This window comes from Wyeomyia smithii, chromosome 2, assembly GCF_029784165.1.
Source record: "Wyeomyia smithii strain HCP4-BCI-WySm-NY-G18 chromosome 2, ASM2978416v1, whole genome shotgun sequence".
Lineage (NCBI taxonomy): Eukaryota > Metazoa > Arthropoda > Insecta > Diptera > Culicidae > Wyeomyia > Wyeomyia smithii.
In genome coordinates, this window is record NC_073695.1 from 280,613,256 (window position 1) to 280,629,521 (window position 16,266).

Below are 16,266 nucleotides of genomic sequence, written 5' to 3' on the forward strand. Positions count from 1 at the left end.
ACGACAAAGAGCACGTTGTTTGGTCATGCTCTGTACACCGTGACGCCAGGTCTAGATTAATAGCTTCCTTGCAGGCCGAAGGTAGGCAGCCGGCTGTTCCTGTTCGAGATGTCTTGGCGAGCCGTGACCTATCCTACATGTCCCTTATATACGTTTTCCTGAAATCCATCCACGCCACAGTTTAGTCCTATCCCCTTCCGCCTACATCCAACCAAACGACAAGAACACGTTAAGACCCCGGATCCGGAAACAGCAATCAGACCCGCACGATACTCTCAAGGCCCGATGGAAACATCCCAATATGCCAGTCCGTAATATCTTGGCCCAGCAGCGGAACAAATTTAATATGCTGCCATGGGCGCAACTCCCCCCCCGTAGTAGCTGAAGCCCCCCCTAAAAGTGTTTAGCCCCCCCCTAGAATTTCCCAGAGAATGATTGTATTCAATATATCTACATTCCATATTACTTATCAGAGCATCAAAATCAACACAAATTGAGATGTCGTCATTCATTGGCTAAGAACTAGTTCTGCACCCAGAATCGATTCTCAACCCTTGCTCTCTTACTCACCTTACCAGTCAGACGAGAGCTGTAATAACTCGTGATGTATCAAGAAGTCGCCATTTTACTTGGTTTTGGGCTGTGTTTCACCCGTTCCCCAGACGTCTCATCACTCGCAAGTCTCTTCCGATCTGGTCGAGCCATCATGCACGCTGCGCCCTTTAATTTCTTGTGCCGGTAGGGTTGCTGAAGAGAAGTGATTTCACAGGGTTGTCGTCCGGCATTCTTACGATGTGACCGGCCCACCGCAACCTGTTGTCTTTCGCCAGGTGTGCAATGGGGTTCTCTCCAAGCAGCGCTTGTAGCTCATGGTTCATGCGCTGTCGCCATTATCCGTCGTCCGCTTGTGCTCCACCGTAGATAGTCACCTTCTGTTCGCCGATAGGCACCTTCCGTTCGAAAACACCAAAAGGACTTCCGTAGAGGACTACCGGTTATATCAGGGTTTTGTAGTTTTTTGTATCGAAGTGGCCATGTCCGATCATCACCGTGATAAGTGCGTACGTTCTTAATGTCTGAGAAGAACGGGCCGTCGTTGAGAACGTGGTCAATTTGTTTTGCTGCACGTTGGTCGAGGAAAGAAAGGACTTTGGACTGCTAATTCGCGGGAAGCTGCGAAGTTGGTGCATAGCAGGCTGTGCGGGGCGATAACCGGCTTATATAAGTCTTTCCTTCCGTTCATGTCCCCAACGACGATCTTGATGTACCTACGCGAGCAGCTATCGTGCCTTGCGGCCATAAATCCACCGTACCTTCTCTCCTTTCCGTCAAAGCTCCTGGAGCGCAACGATCCGGGATCCGAGTCGTTAAGCGATCTACTGTTACATGTACTGAGCTTCTAATCGTCGTCCTTAAGCAGGTATTGGACGACGCAAATATTTGCTATTTTTGGTACGATTTTTATTTGCACAAAATAAATTCTGTATTGAAAAATAGCAAATATTTGCTTCGTCTAATGCCTGCTTTATTTCGTCGGCTGGGTTTTGAATTCTTGATTCTCCGTAGTATGTTGATTTTAGTATGCTGCCTTACTAGGGCTGCGATGCCTAGTCTCGCAACGGAGCTGCCGCCATAGATGTAGCTGGCGAGACACCGCATTTCATAGTTCAACCGTCCGGTCCGGATCAGTCGCTGTTTGAGCCGCCCCTAGCCTGTGGGGTAGACGCGCAGACAAGCTGCTCTCTAAGGAGAACAACTACCCCTTCCTGTCAGCATACGACCAAGTTCCCACCGGTTCACCGGTTTTTCCTTGGTTGCTCGTATACCAGTCGGTACCACGTGGAGGTAGGAATAGGGCATTATGCCTTGAACCACACTGGGCTCTATTTTAATCTAACTAGTACGGGTTAACTGTTAAAAAACACTGCCCAGCCGTTTACCAAATCTGGCTCTCCTCAATAACGAATCAGTGTTGCTGAAAGAGCTTGGCGTTGACGGTATGTTCAAGATATTCAGTACATCTTCGGAGATTCTATCCCTACGTGATTTGTTTCTGCTTTTACGATACTATTTTAAGCGTTATTAAATAAGCATATACAAACTCTTTTTTCTCTTTTTTAAAATGACATACATGAAAACTAGCCCCCCCTAGAAATTTTCCTTACTTGCGCCCATGTATGCTGCTTACCTATGGCAATGAAAACCATCAAACAGCAAACCTGTGCTTTTATGCAAAATATTCTAGCTTTAAGTTAGATTTAGTTTCAGCTCGTAGTCGGCAGCGAGGATGAAAAATTTGCTTTTAGTTATTAAGATACTTTAGAAAGTTAGCTACCAGATATGATTGGCGCCGTTAAACATTGAATTGTATTTGTGCCGTGTCAAATAAACTATAGATGAAGAAAAAAAACAGTCATCGCACGACAACACCATATCGGGCTCTGTTACGCCACCTTATGCATTTTTGTGGTTCCCGATTTAATACATGCTCGTACGCTAGTAATAGAAGATGCGGCGGTGATACGGCAATAGATGGTGCTAGTGTCACTTGCGAAAAGTATTAAATATTCCAAACGATGATTTTAGCTGAAAAAATGTCACAGTGTTATGTCTGCTAGTCTGTGGTTTTACAATTACACTGTTTTTATTTTCCGGTTCAAAACAATTATACGATAGGATTCCAAAAATTTGTTTTATACAAGTATAACGCGATTTATTTTGGAAGAATGTCTCCTCCTGAACATGCTCAACAAGTTTTCCCTCTTGTCTTGATAGTTTTTTTCCTTCTGCTGCTATTTGTCTATGACAGCCATAAATTGAGAAACACTAAATTCCTGACTGTTTTTATACGGTCTTTCATTTTACATAGATTTTGTAACGTTGTCAGAATCCGATATTTCTTTAGTCGGTACTTGAATTTCAGCTAAAGCTACCAAACGATCTCATCCTATCTTCCAATAGGTATTGTTCAATACTGCTAACGATCAATTAAAACTGGTCGTTACTTCAAATCAAAAGGTTTCTCTAAGCATTTTTTTATTTACTATAATTCCAATATTTTTTTCTAATCATCAGCATTCATCACGCTCGCAAAATCGCAAGGCATTCAAACCATCCCAACAACTGCTTATGTAAAGTCACTTTCAAAAAATGTTAAACTGCTATGCCGGAGTGACAAACCAATCGACTCTTGCAGGTAAGTCGCAAGTATTTAAATCATCCATTTAAATAATCTACGTGACTTTTGTAGTATCAAAATTCCCGGATTCATTGGCACTCATGACATCCACAAACTACCCGATGGAGTCAACTACTATGGGGAAAGCTTACCTCGAGGAGATTGTGGTATCGAAATAGTGACTTTCAAATCAACTAACGAAGGAAAATTCTTTTGCAATATGACTATTGGAGAAGAGCTATTTATAGCAACAATCGATATTGTTATACCGATAACTCCAGAGCCAACCGAAATTGAATTGGGACGCAATACAGAGATTAAGCAGGGAGGATTGGCTCCCAATCAAACTCTGGCGGTAAAATGCATTTCGCAGGATGCCATTCCGCAGGCCAATCTAACTTGGTTCCTTGATGACCGTCCAATGAATACCAGTTTGCTGGCGCCCTTAGAAACAAGTATAACGGTTGACAAAAAAGGAAGAAAATTAACGACAGTGCAACAAGAGCTAAAATATTTTATAACTGCTGCGGACTGCGGAAAGAAAATTATTTGCAAGGCGGAACACTTCGCTATAAACAAAGGTTACTACCGAGCCTTTTTACCCCTCAATATTCGAAGTAAGTCACAACATTAATAACCTAAATAAATAAAAATAATTATTATCATTATTAAAATGATAAAAATGTTGATGATTTTTTCAGTTCCTCCTCAGCCAAAACCTCACATATACATTGAGAACGGCTCTTATGCGATAGTAAATGTTACAATCAAATCTAATCCACGACCAAAAACTAGCTGGAAAGTCAATGGTGTCACAATTGACGAAGGTTTCACAGTTGGACCATATCAGGCCTACATACCCAAAGATATGGTAAAATTGTAATCAACCAATTATTTTAAGATACCATCTTCGTTCTTATACTTCAGGACCACGGTGATTATTCAATCCTGTTAAAAATCAACGAACCAGCGAAGCAAACAGAGCTGATCGAACTAAACGCAAGCAATGATCTCGGTTCACAAACCTACATGATTAAAGGAAGCGAGTACCAGGAAAATGGCACCTCATTTTGGCTAATTAGCATTTGGACTTTCTTCAGCTCTATGATAGTGACTTGTGTGTTACAAAACATCTCAATTATTTAAACTGAACTTTACGCCTTAACGTTGTTATTCTACTAAATGGGATCATTCAGTACCTAAATTGAGTCATATGACGAATGGAAATCCATCGGAAATATCTTTATTAAATGACCCTTTGTAAAACAGTATTGCTTCACAATTAGAATAACTAAAGGCTCGCCTTTTGGCTAATTAGCATTCGGACTCCATCTATGCAGTAGTTACTTGTACATTACGGAATATTTCAAATGTTTGAACTAAACTATTAGCCTTAAATTTGTTATTCCGATAAAATGGACCATTCAGTACCTAAATTGTGTCCTGTGACTAATAAAGTCAAGGGGAAAATATGATTTCTGTATTGAATGATCCTATGTAAACAGTATTCCTTCACAATTAGAATAACTAGAGGCTTGAAAATTCTTTTTCGTTGATTCGTTTGATAAAGAAATAATTAGAAACTGGTGATCATTACAGGATGGCTATGCACATGATTAAAACTATGTACTATCATGGACACACGATGTAAAGCCGACTTTGAAGTTTAAGTGCCTATTTATTCATCGAAACTGCATTTATTTAGATATACGGTAGTGTCATTTAAGAAATATTTAACAACAACAAACGCAGAAGATTCGTTGACGTTTCATGAGAAAGGTACAAATAAACGTTTTAAACGTTTCAGTTGAACATGTGAATTGTTTTGATTAATGAGTTATAAAGTTTTTTTTTGTGCATACTTTAATAGTATGTATTTTCAACAGGTAAACTAAAAAAGAACATCGAATTACATGGCTCTTCGAATCTATCTATTAGAAGTACCCTAATGCAATCTATTTCGCCAAATATTTCTCATATTAGTAAAATAAAACTTTAAACTGAGTTGCGATACTAATAAAAATAATAAATATTATTGCCTTTCTTCTAGAAAGGTATAGCAATCTCTGCAAAAACTAAAGGTATAGAAGTGCTCAAAAGGGCCGAATGTCGCATATCACTCGACTCAGTTCGACGAGCTGAGCATTTTCTGTATGTGTGTGTGTAACGCTCTCCCAATCCCACTCGATTTTCTCAGAGATGGCCGGACCGATCTTCATGAAATTGATTGCAAATGAATTGTAATCGGATTTTTAGTTTCGAGTTTATGTTTGAAAATGTGAAAATCACGAAATATTATTATCTCAGAAACTCCTTAGCCGATTTGACAAAATTGGTTTTAAATGAACGAGCTACCTTAACTTCTGAATTTCATAGAGATTAGACATGTGGTTCAAAAGTTATTTACAGAAACATGTTCTGGAGAGTGTTTAATCTCACTCATGTTTCTCGGAGATAGGTGGACCGATTTTCACAAAATCAGTGTCATATGGAAGGTCTAGTTGCCCCATGAGACCCTATTGATTTTTTTTTCAATGTAATGTGTAATGTATCAAAATGTGAAAATCACGAAACTTCATTATATTAGAAACTACACAACCGATTTGAACAACATTGGTATCAAATGAACGGGCTAGTTAAAGAATAACTGATGAAATATGAGCCGTTGCGGATGATTTTCGAAAAACATGGTCTAAAGGCCATGTTTTTCGAAAATGAGTTTTTTGCATAAACCGCATCTACTCAAGAAACTGGTGTTGGGAGATTAAGACAATTTCGAAAAATTGAACTTAAAAGCTGATTTATACCGTGTTGAAATTTCGTCCGAAACAGAATGGCCATTCTTTTTCGGAACAGGGTGGTCTATGTACATAAATCGGTGTAATACTATCATGTTACACGTAACATGTAGCATATTACATGTGATAAGTAACATGTCACTTGTTCTGTACATGTCACACGTAATATGTAACATGTTACACGTAATGTAACACGAAAAATGTAACATGTAAAATATTATGTAATATGTAACATTTTGTGTTACATGTAATGTTACACGTGACATCTTACATATGACATGCTATATGTACCATATAACATGTGACACTAGCCATTTTATACGGGTTACCGTCATTTTCTTTGTCATTTACCAGGTTTGTGTACATAGACCACTCTGTTCTGAAACGATTTGAGGATTCCAGTGAATATATATATGAAGTCAGAGTGGTCTTTGTACATTGGTGAGATAAAATCACCGATTTCGCAAAGAAACTGTTAATTTTATGTATCCCCATGTTGAACCACTTCATAACTTTTATATTAGAACATTTTGTTTGAAAGAATCCGTTGAACAGAATTTTATTCAGAGATTTTTCGAAAATTGCTTCTCCTGAACTATTTGCTTGATGGCACATAGACCACTCTGTTCCGCAACGGCTCATATGATGATAGAACATGTGGTTCAAAAGTTGTATAAAGAATGGCATGTTTGAAAGAGAAGAAAAATCCTACTATAAATAATCAAATCTAATATGATATTCAATCGAACGATATATAATCGAGTCCAACCTAAATATGAGTATAGTGACGTTTCGATTTTACCACGACCAAACACAAATTTCGCGACATATATTTGAAACATATTTATTTCATGTTATTTGTATATGTTAATGTAACATACATATGTGTTTGAATGTTATGTTTCAAATGTATACCTATGTTTTGAATGTATACCTAACATTTGTTTTCACTGTTGGCTATCAAAAATTTGTTTCAGGATGAAAAATAAATCCAGCAAATGTTATCAGTGTTTTTTTCTGAAAATTGAAGTGTTCGTGTGAATCGATTTTAGCAAATAAAAAGTTTGAATGAGAAAGGCTGGGTCTCACCGCTAGGTGAATTAATTTGGGTTTTTTTAATTTATCTTAAATATGTATTTATCTACAGTTTCTATACTAGGCCGTATAAATACCTGGTTGAAGGTAATTAATTGTTTACAAATTGAACTCGTGGTATGTAATTCCTACTTCAAAAAACTACTCGATTAGTTATTCATCTATCATGTTTCTCGGACGATTTAATTTTACCTTTGAATTTTTGGACATTTGTAAGTACCCAAAGAATTCAGTATACGTGAACTCTTAAAATAAAGAGGTAATATCCAAAAAATAATTTTTTTTTGATATTTTTTTATAGTCTTAAATCATGCTAAAACTATCCTAGAATCAAAGTCTGCATCGTACTAATCAAAACTCAAAGTTCGTTTAAATCATTTTTTACCGAACAACTTTTATGCGCCAAAATAATATTTTTCGTTTATTTTGGCGATGCTCGTGTTTTTTAAATTTCGAGGCTTTGTAAACTAGTAGAAGTTACCTATGATCGTTATCGTGTTTGAAATTTTAAGTATAGAGGTCGCCTCTCCAGCTGGTCTTGAGGTACGATGTAGAAATGGTCGGGTTAGGTGTTTTTCAAACCCGTACCCGAACCGAACCCGATTTTTATTTTCGGTCGAAACCCGAGCCCGACCCGAACCTGAAACTTTTTTTTCGTTCAAGCCCGAACCCGACCCGAACCCGAAAATTTTATTTCCATGAAACCCGAACCCGAAATTGTGAAACCCGAACCCGAGTTTTCATAGATATAATCGGGTTTCGGGTTTTCATATCTAAACCAGCCCTAAACCCGACATTTTCAAACCCAAACCCGAAAGTTTTTTTTTTCACCAAACCCGAACCCGACCCGTACCCGACACTTTCAAAAATTTTCAAACCCCAACCCTTTGGGTACGGGTCGGGTTCGGGTTTCGGGTTCGAAAACTCGAAACCCGACCATCTCTAGTACGATGCTGGCCTAACAAGCCAGTCGTGATTCAGCGATCTTAAGCAAAGTTTTACAGAAAGGAACTACATTATTTGGGCTTAACGAGAAATTGTCAGCGGAACTAAGGCGATTGATAGACGATTGTTCATGAATTTCTGGAGTGAACTTGAATAAATTTTGTTCTTCAATTGATAATTAAATTGTAAACGATTGTTTGAAACTTTTTATTGATAAACATTATTTGAAATCTCATTTTTGCTTAGGATTTTTTCCTTTCCAGGTTCCCGGGAATTCCCAGGAAATGAGATTTTTCATTCCCGTTTCCCGGGAAATCTATTGTCAGGAATATTGCAAACCCTAAGTGAGATCACCATGCAACATTAATTTTTATTGATTTTTTCAAGAAGATGTTACAAGTGCTGCTTGGGACACACTCATAATAGAAAAGATTAATGGATTACCTAATATTCACGCCAAAAATAGTTGCAAAAAAATAGTTTCTTTTACGCAATTAGTGCATTTTAAATACAATAGCCCGAAGAGTAAGGTGAAAGTATCCTGCCAAGTTGATCGTGAAGCCCCGCAGATTATCCAGTAGTAAGCCAATCCTGGGACCATAGTCACAGAGTCTCTTGCTACTGAGCTTTCCCGGTAAACGGACAGTGAAGTGAAGGTCAGTTAGGGGCCGTTTCTAAACCACGTGGTCATATTTTGATCACTTTTTATACCCCCCGTACGCCCCACCCCCCTTCGTGGTGTTTTGGCCAACCCCCCTTGCGACTTTAACCACATGGTCCTTTCATTTGTCAAGTGCCAAAAATTCGCTTTAATTTTTTACATTTCTATTATTTAACTTTCAGTGTACTCTACAATGAACTATAAGTCAGGAAAAAAGACCACGTGGTCATTTCGTTAACCCAACAAACAAACGAATAAATAAAAATTATACCAACAAACAAACGAATTAACAAAAATAATGAATTATTTGTTAATTTTGATATTCAGTTAAGCAATTTCTAATGATGGTAGAGCAAAGATGTAAATTGTACATTAAGGGTTTGCGAAACTGGCTTTTCTGGTGTCGAAACGAAACGAAATTAACCCTTAATTTCGGCTTCGCCAAATTAGTCGAAACGAAATTGGTCTCCAAATTTCGCGAAATTTCGCGAAATTTCGAAAAATTTAAAAAATGTTTCTGAAACATAGCATTACAATGATTTGAATCACAAGGTGCTCACCTGGTTGACGAAGAGTAACGTAGGTATCAGATATCGAAAAACCGACAATGACAAGAATATCAAAAATGGAAAACTATTATCTTGAAGGATATACCTATCCATTTATATCAATTATATTGCAGGTAATAAAAGCGCGATAGATACAAATGATTTAAAGTTCACACTTGAAATATCTTTGTAAATAATAATTTAATAAACTTCTGAACTGATTCTTTTGGATTGAATGAAACTATGTTTAAAATTGTAATCCTTCTTAATAGCACTTTCATTATTCAGAAGCCAAGTTTTGTCCTAGAGCTCAAACTGGAAAACATGAGAGATGGTAGGTAGGTTTTCAACCATTCCTGTGAGTTTTGGTGTCCCTAGCAAAGATAACTTTTACCTAGGCAAACGTAGAAGCGACGAATCCGATAAGCAATTACTCGGTGCCTTTTGATGCATTTCTGTATTCTCTAAAAGCAGCAAAATTCACAGGAATGGTTAAAAAGCTGTAACACCTTTTAAGGGCAACCATTTTGAGCTTTAGGGAAACTTTTTTTCGCTTTTGTCGACCAGTGTTATTGAATTTTTTTTTAACACCGTTTAGTCAGATTAGACCAAGTGACATCTTCATCTATTCGAGGAAAATAAACTTCAAGTTAACTATTCTGTAAACTTTGAAGTTGTCAATATTTGTGCGCACTTTTTTTTGTATAAAAATTACAAGAAAAATACCGGAACGATGAAGATATCAAGAAAAAAAGTTATATATGTTCAAAAAAAAATTTTTTTCACAGCGTGTTTATTTTTGGAAGGACAATATTTTTCTCTACAACTTTGCCAGAGACACTATGCCAATCAAACAAACTGTTTCGGTTGTAAAAATATTTTAATTGTATAAGTGTGCTCTATTGGAGATTAAAAATATTTTTTACAGCTAAATCGATTTGTTTGACTTGCATAACTAGTGTCTCTGGTAAAGTTGTAGAAAAAAATTTTGTCCTAAAAAAATATGCCCTGTGAGTTTCAGCGATACCAAAAATAATAAAATGCATTTGGGGCCATTCCTAAACTACGTGGTCATATTTTGATCCCTTTCATTCCTACTAACCCCCCCGTGGTCGTTTGGTAAGCCCCCTCCCTCCAGTCCCCCTCCAACTTTAACCAGGTGGTGTTTTTATTTGCCAAGTGCCCTAACGAAAAATACTCTGAACATACATGTGTGGTAAAATTTTGAAAAAGCAATTCTAATCAGACTGTTCCTGTTCGCAATACCGATAAAAATTGAATAATTGATTAAGTGAAGACGACAATATTTGTGTGACAAACTCGATGCGAGTGAAACTTTGGTTGTATGTTAGCTGATTCTACACTAACAATGATTTTGCCTTGGGCTTGAATTAATATTTTTTTGCCTAGAATGTATGACGAACGGGCCTTTCAAAAATGCACTATTTCATTACCGTAACTGAATAATTAAATATTCTTAAAATCTCGTTGTTTTTATTTTTATTGTATTTTAATACTAATTGTGGATAGGCCCGTTATCCTGAATTTTCCAGAACAAATAAAGATAAATAAAGTAAAAGAAAACGCCACATCTAATTAAAAACAATCAGAAACCTCGAAGAGCAAAATGTTACTCATTTTGATTTTCATAAAAGAATTGATTTATGATCTTATTCTGCAAATATATGTATAATAAAGTATGTAAAGTTTATTAAAAAAGAATGTTAACGAAAACAGATTATTAGTCATTGCGCAAATTGTAAATAGAATTTTCGGTAATATCATTTTCTCAAAAACTAAAATAACAAATAGATAATGGTTGTTTAATTTTTAATAATATTTCATTATCTTTAACAAATAGGGTATCGAACGTCTTCGTCAGTGGTTTTCTTCGGCCCCATTTTGCATAAGATTGCTGAAGAAAAACTGCCGAAGAAAACCACTGACGAAGACGTTCGATACCCTATAATGATTTCATTACCTGAAAGTAATTAAAATACGCTATTCTGTTGAGTATATTCAGAAAGATTTTCAATACAATTTGTTGTCAGTATAAAAATAAATAAAATTTATTTAAACAGTTTGATCACCTACGATAAATTTTACAATTTTTTTGAATGTTGAACAAAATATAAACATCTTTCTTTCTTCTATCTGTTCACGAGCATCCAGGTCTTATATATTGTTTCCAAGACCAAGGCGTTGATTTTTTCACCGGTCATTGAGTATTGAAATATACTTTCAGAAAAATGTCACAAATCCCGACGCATTGCAAAATAGTATTATTATTCTGTGGAAGTAAATGCCATATAAGGCAAAGCCTGTTTAAAACCGAACAAATATTTTCTTCGTTCGGGTAAATTTGAAATATGTTTCAAAAATTTGATCACAGCTAATTGCTGACAAATCGCAAACTTTCCGTGACACTTATGAATTATCAAGCCGTGTCAAGTAAATTTATTAATCAAAAAAAAAAATGCGAAAGCTTTATTCTTGGTGGCAATAAAAAATCATAAGTCAGAAAAAAGACCACGTGGTCTTTCCGTCTTCTATGTCTGACTTTTATTAGTAAACCAAATATCTGTTGAGATTTATTCAATTAAATTTATAGTCGCAACGAGCACAAACCAGAAAATAATGGAATAATGTGCATCGGAAATTTGGTCCGAAATTTCGCGAAATTTCGTAATCGTCGAAATTGGGAGTTTAATTTCGCAAAATTTTAGGCGGAGTTTAACGAAATTCAACGAAACTTTTCGGTAATTTCGCGAAACCGAAATTTCGGGAAATTCGAGTTTTGCGAAATTATACGAAATCATTCGAAATCTCGCACAGCCTTATTGTACATCCTATATTCTCAATAGCTTGACAGCTCAATCATTTTTTTACTATACCCATGACGTAGTTATGTGCAATATGTGCCAATATCATATCAACCATCGGGAAAGACAAAAAGCGATATTTGTGCTAGGTTCGACCCAATCGTTTTTGCGGTAAAGGAAGTGCAGCTCAGGCAGCTCGGTGAAGTTGCGGTAAGATGCGAATCAAAAGAGCTGGCTCTAAATCTTTTTGATACAGCCACTAAAGCGTTATCTGAAAAACATAATATAGAAATACAAAAACCGCTGAAGCCTAGGATTAAAATTGTTGGCTTTTCGGATAATATGGATGAAAACTGTTTGCTAACCAATCTTAAAAAGCAGAACAATTTGACTGAGGCGTGTGATTTGAAAGTCATTCGGCTGATGAAAAATGAAAAACGAACGTTCAACCAGATGTCGGCTGTCATCGAGACAGATGCTCGCGGTTTCGATATCCTGATGAAGCTTCAGCGTGTCAACCTTGGCTGGGAAAGATGTAGAATACTTGATGCGACCGATGCTCTCCGTTGCTTCAACTGTTCAGAGTTTCGACACAAGGCAGAAGTTTGTACGAAACCAGTCTGCTGTCCGAAAGGTGCTGGCAATCACAAGGCAGTGGATTGCGATGCTGACTTCGAAAAGTGTATCAATTGCCAAATAGAAAATGAGAAACGTGCCGGTATTACCGATGAACTGCGAGATGTTGCACATGCTGCTTGGAGCTACGACTGTCCAATTTACCAGAAACGCCTGGCCAAAGCGTAACAAAGGATCGACTTTTCGAGCTAGCAATCATCCTCGTTCCTCACTGACAGCGCAACGTTCAGATCACCTTCGACGAGGGATATTATTACCCAGCTCGACGACTACGAACGGGAAACCCGGACATTACGGGAAAAAGCCAAGGGGGAGGAGTACTCATAGCATTAAAAAACACATTCAGTTCTTCACTATGCGCGAATTCGGGTGGCTTCGACTCTGAGCAACTTTGGGTAAGCGTTGAATGCGACAGTCAATCAATCTGCTTCGGTGTCATTTACATACCTCCGGATCAATCCAGAAACATTTCAATCATAGAGAATATTATTACCTCTATCTCTGATGTTGTAACGTCGAATGACTCTCGCTGTGCCCATCTTTTGTTTGGCGATTTCAACTTGCCCGATCTATGTTGGCGTAATACAAGTACAGGCTATGCCTGCTTGAACCCTCTGAATCAACTTCCGCTAGCGTTGCATTCATTGATGGTATATCCTTGCTTAATCTAAAACAATTAAACGTAACGAGGAACAGCCTAAACCGTACTCTTGACTTGCTGTTTGTGAATGAAGACTCACTACCGATGTGTACTCTCGTTGAGACGAATGATGCTTTAGTACCAATTGATCCATTGCACCCCCCAATTCTCACTACTTTGAAATGTCAGGCCAGAATAATTTTTAAAGACGTTGTCGATCGCAGACAGCTGAATTTTTCGAAGTGAAGTGGGGGTATGGACACGCTTCAGAAAAGACGAAAGGTAATGAGTACTGTGTTTCTGGCTAAGGTGCTTGTAGGGGACATGAATGCGCCCTGGATTCTCGCTCAGGTCGATTTAAACATCCTCCCACGACCACTACGACAGCGAAGCTTCCTCCGGCTTCAACGCCATCGGACAGACTATGCACACCATGAACCGATAAGATGTATGTGTTTACTGTTTAATCTGTGTTACCATTTGTTTGATTTCAATATTAGTATTAGAGTATTTTACGACCGTGTGACTAATTATAATTTTTAATCGTTCTTAGCAATTAAGTGTTCATGTAGACAATAATGTCCGATGAATGTAAATAAACAAATAAATATACGTTCTTTTTTAACATTTAAAATAAAAATTACCCAAAACATTAAAGTAAGATAAGAAAACCCTCAATCAAGTGAGTGTGAACATCAAAATTTTGGCTTTCAATCATGAATTCATCATGGTCAAAATTTCATTTGAAATGCTTGCACCAAGAAGGGAGTACCAGAAGAGCTGGTACTAGAATTGATGAGTGGCAGATGAAAATTATGAGCAGCTTGATAGCCACACCGGTCCCCTGTCACCAATTCAAAATTTGGGAAACCCGCTTTCCTTGGTCCTCAAGCGGGTAAATTCGTCCAATCTCTTTCAACAAGGCAAAAAATATAAAGGTATAAAGTTCAATTGTATAGTTTGAAATTCTCCTATATTTATGCAAGAAATAATCGCAAAATCTTCGACTATGATTTGCTGACTGCAATGAAAGCTCAACTGGACATAAATGTATGCTGCGTTACGAAATCCAGATGGCTCTGTTGTATGATAAAACTAGGTAGTTTATTACGTACAAGACGCACATTCTCATTTGAATTTAATATGCACTGAAGTGTTTTTTCACGTTATTTATTTTTATCTATGTGGTTTCTTCTACGGGATTTTTCTAAAAAATCGCATTTTACGCGGCATGTTTTTTACGAAAGTTCATGTGGAGTGTCCGATGAGTTTACTAAATCCAATCACTGAATACAATCATACCTCGATATAAGCGCAACCTCGTTATATTGCTATAACTCTTTATATGTTCTAAATTTGAAGCACAGCAATTATAAACGTTGTTTTGAAACCAATAAGCACCGTAAAATGGTCACGTGGATCATTTTAACGTAGAATTACGTCTTACGGTAACATATATAGAGGTCAAATAAATTTCTTTTTGAGCGTCTTAGTAGAATGGAATTGAATATTGAGAATAGTTTATTAAATGGAAACGTAACCTTTTCTCAATATTCATATATAGAAGTACTAATTCCAAAACCGATTATTGTGTTGAACCGGTAGAGCACCAGCTAATTTTACCGCAGCAAGGATAAACAGGCGACTCATTCGATCGAAGCGTTGCACATGTTTCCAGCCGCTGCTAATAGCTGTAAGTTTGCCGGTAGTGTTTTTCATTATGTCTTGATAACATCCTTGCAGTGTGTGCAGAGTGGAGAATTACAAGAGACCTAGAATCATCTTGTCATCGGTAAATGGCAATCCAAAACCAACGCTGATCTTCAAGGCTATCAATCAACGCTTCACTTCAAGATTACCAATCAATTATTAAAAAAGAAAGTTAAAAGAAAATTATCACTGATATTCACCGCTTCACACCATCGAGTGTATACCCATACATATTACAAAAAAAATACCTTGACAAAAGACAGGCTGTCGTAATTCTACGTTGACCTTGGTCGTGTCTCATAAACTTCAACTTTCTCTTTACCGTTTTGTGACTGCTTATGTTTGCTTACGAAAATTGTCCTAAAAGGGCATAAGGAAGGTTTATAAATACTGCTACTCAAGTATGTGAGTATGTGAGTACATGCACACATATAAGAACCCACATGTACTGCACACATATACCATCACACATACGAATACACTTACAGAAGTTAATATTAACATTCTCCACGTGATGTCACGCACTTTAGTTCAACACACTCTCCTTTCTCTCCCCCTACGTCACAAATTCCCAACAAACAATTTTGTTGATTTGCGGCCTAATAAGCTATTATTCAATAGATATCGACTGAACTATAGCCTAACAAGCCGTTTTTCAACAAAATTGTTTGTCAGGTTGTCACGATTTTTTCAACCCCGTCTCTCCCCATATGAGTGACGCACATTATAAATGCCGCCAATCAACAATTATAAACATATTCTTTAAAAATAAACATTAGAAATGACAACGTTGCGCGACTCCCCGAAATTGTTATGTAATTAATATCTTAAAAACAGTACAATTAGTAAATTATGAAACATTGAATTAAATTGTAAACTTACGAGTTTTTTTTTTTTTTTTCAAATAAACTATGTATAAGACAATCCTATAATTAAAAAATTAAGTCACCAAACTGCGATTGACTAATTTAGGAAATTCGATTTTACCCTTTGTTTCTTAGCTTAGACTTTCTCAGTTAAACGGTTTGGATCACTAATATGAAATTATCGAAATGGATCATCTTTATAACACACTCTTGCAACGCAATTCAAAGAGGGTATTTATTGGGAAGATTTTCATTGAACATTTTATTGATTTTCATGATTGAACAATTAACTAAACAACCCGAACGCTCGGCAATAACGGACGCATTAAGTGGTTGTCTCGCTATAAAACCGATATTGTGTAGAAAA

General features: G+C 36.9%; 1 protein-coding gene across 1 annotated transcript in view; it reads left to right on the plus strand.

Moving 5' to 3' along the window:
* Positions 1-4,998, plus strand: part of LOC129723525 (fasciclin-3-like) — a 29,871-nt gene extending 24,873 nt beyond the window's left edge. The window contains exons 3-6 of the mRNA XM_055677802.1: positions 3,076-3,196; positions 3,251-3,795; positions 3,880-4,049; positions 4,106-4,998. Of these exons, the coding sequence (XP_055533777.1) occupies positions 3,076-3,196; positions 3,251-3,795; positions 3,880-4,049; positions 4,106-4,324 (1,055 nt within the window). The 3' untranslated portion in view covers positions 4,325-4,998. The remainder of the gene's footprint in view (positions 1-3,075; positions 3,197-3,250; positions 3,796-3,879; positions 4,050-4,105) is intronic.
* Positions 4,999-16,266: the final 11,268 nt, after the last annotated feature.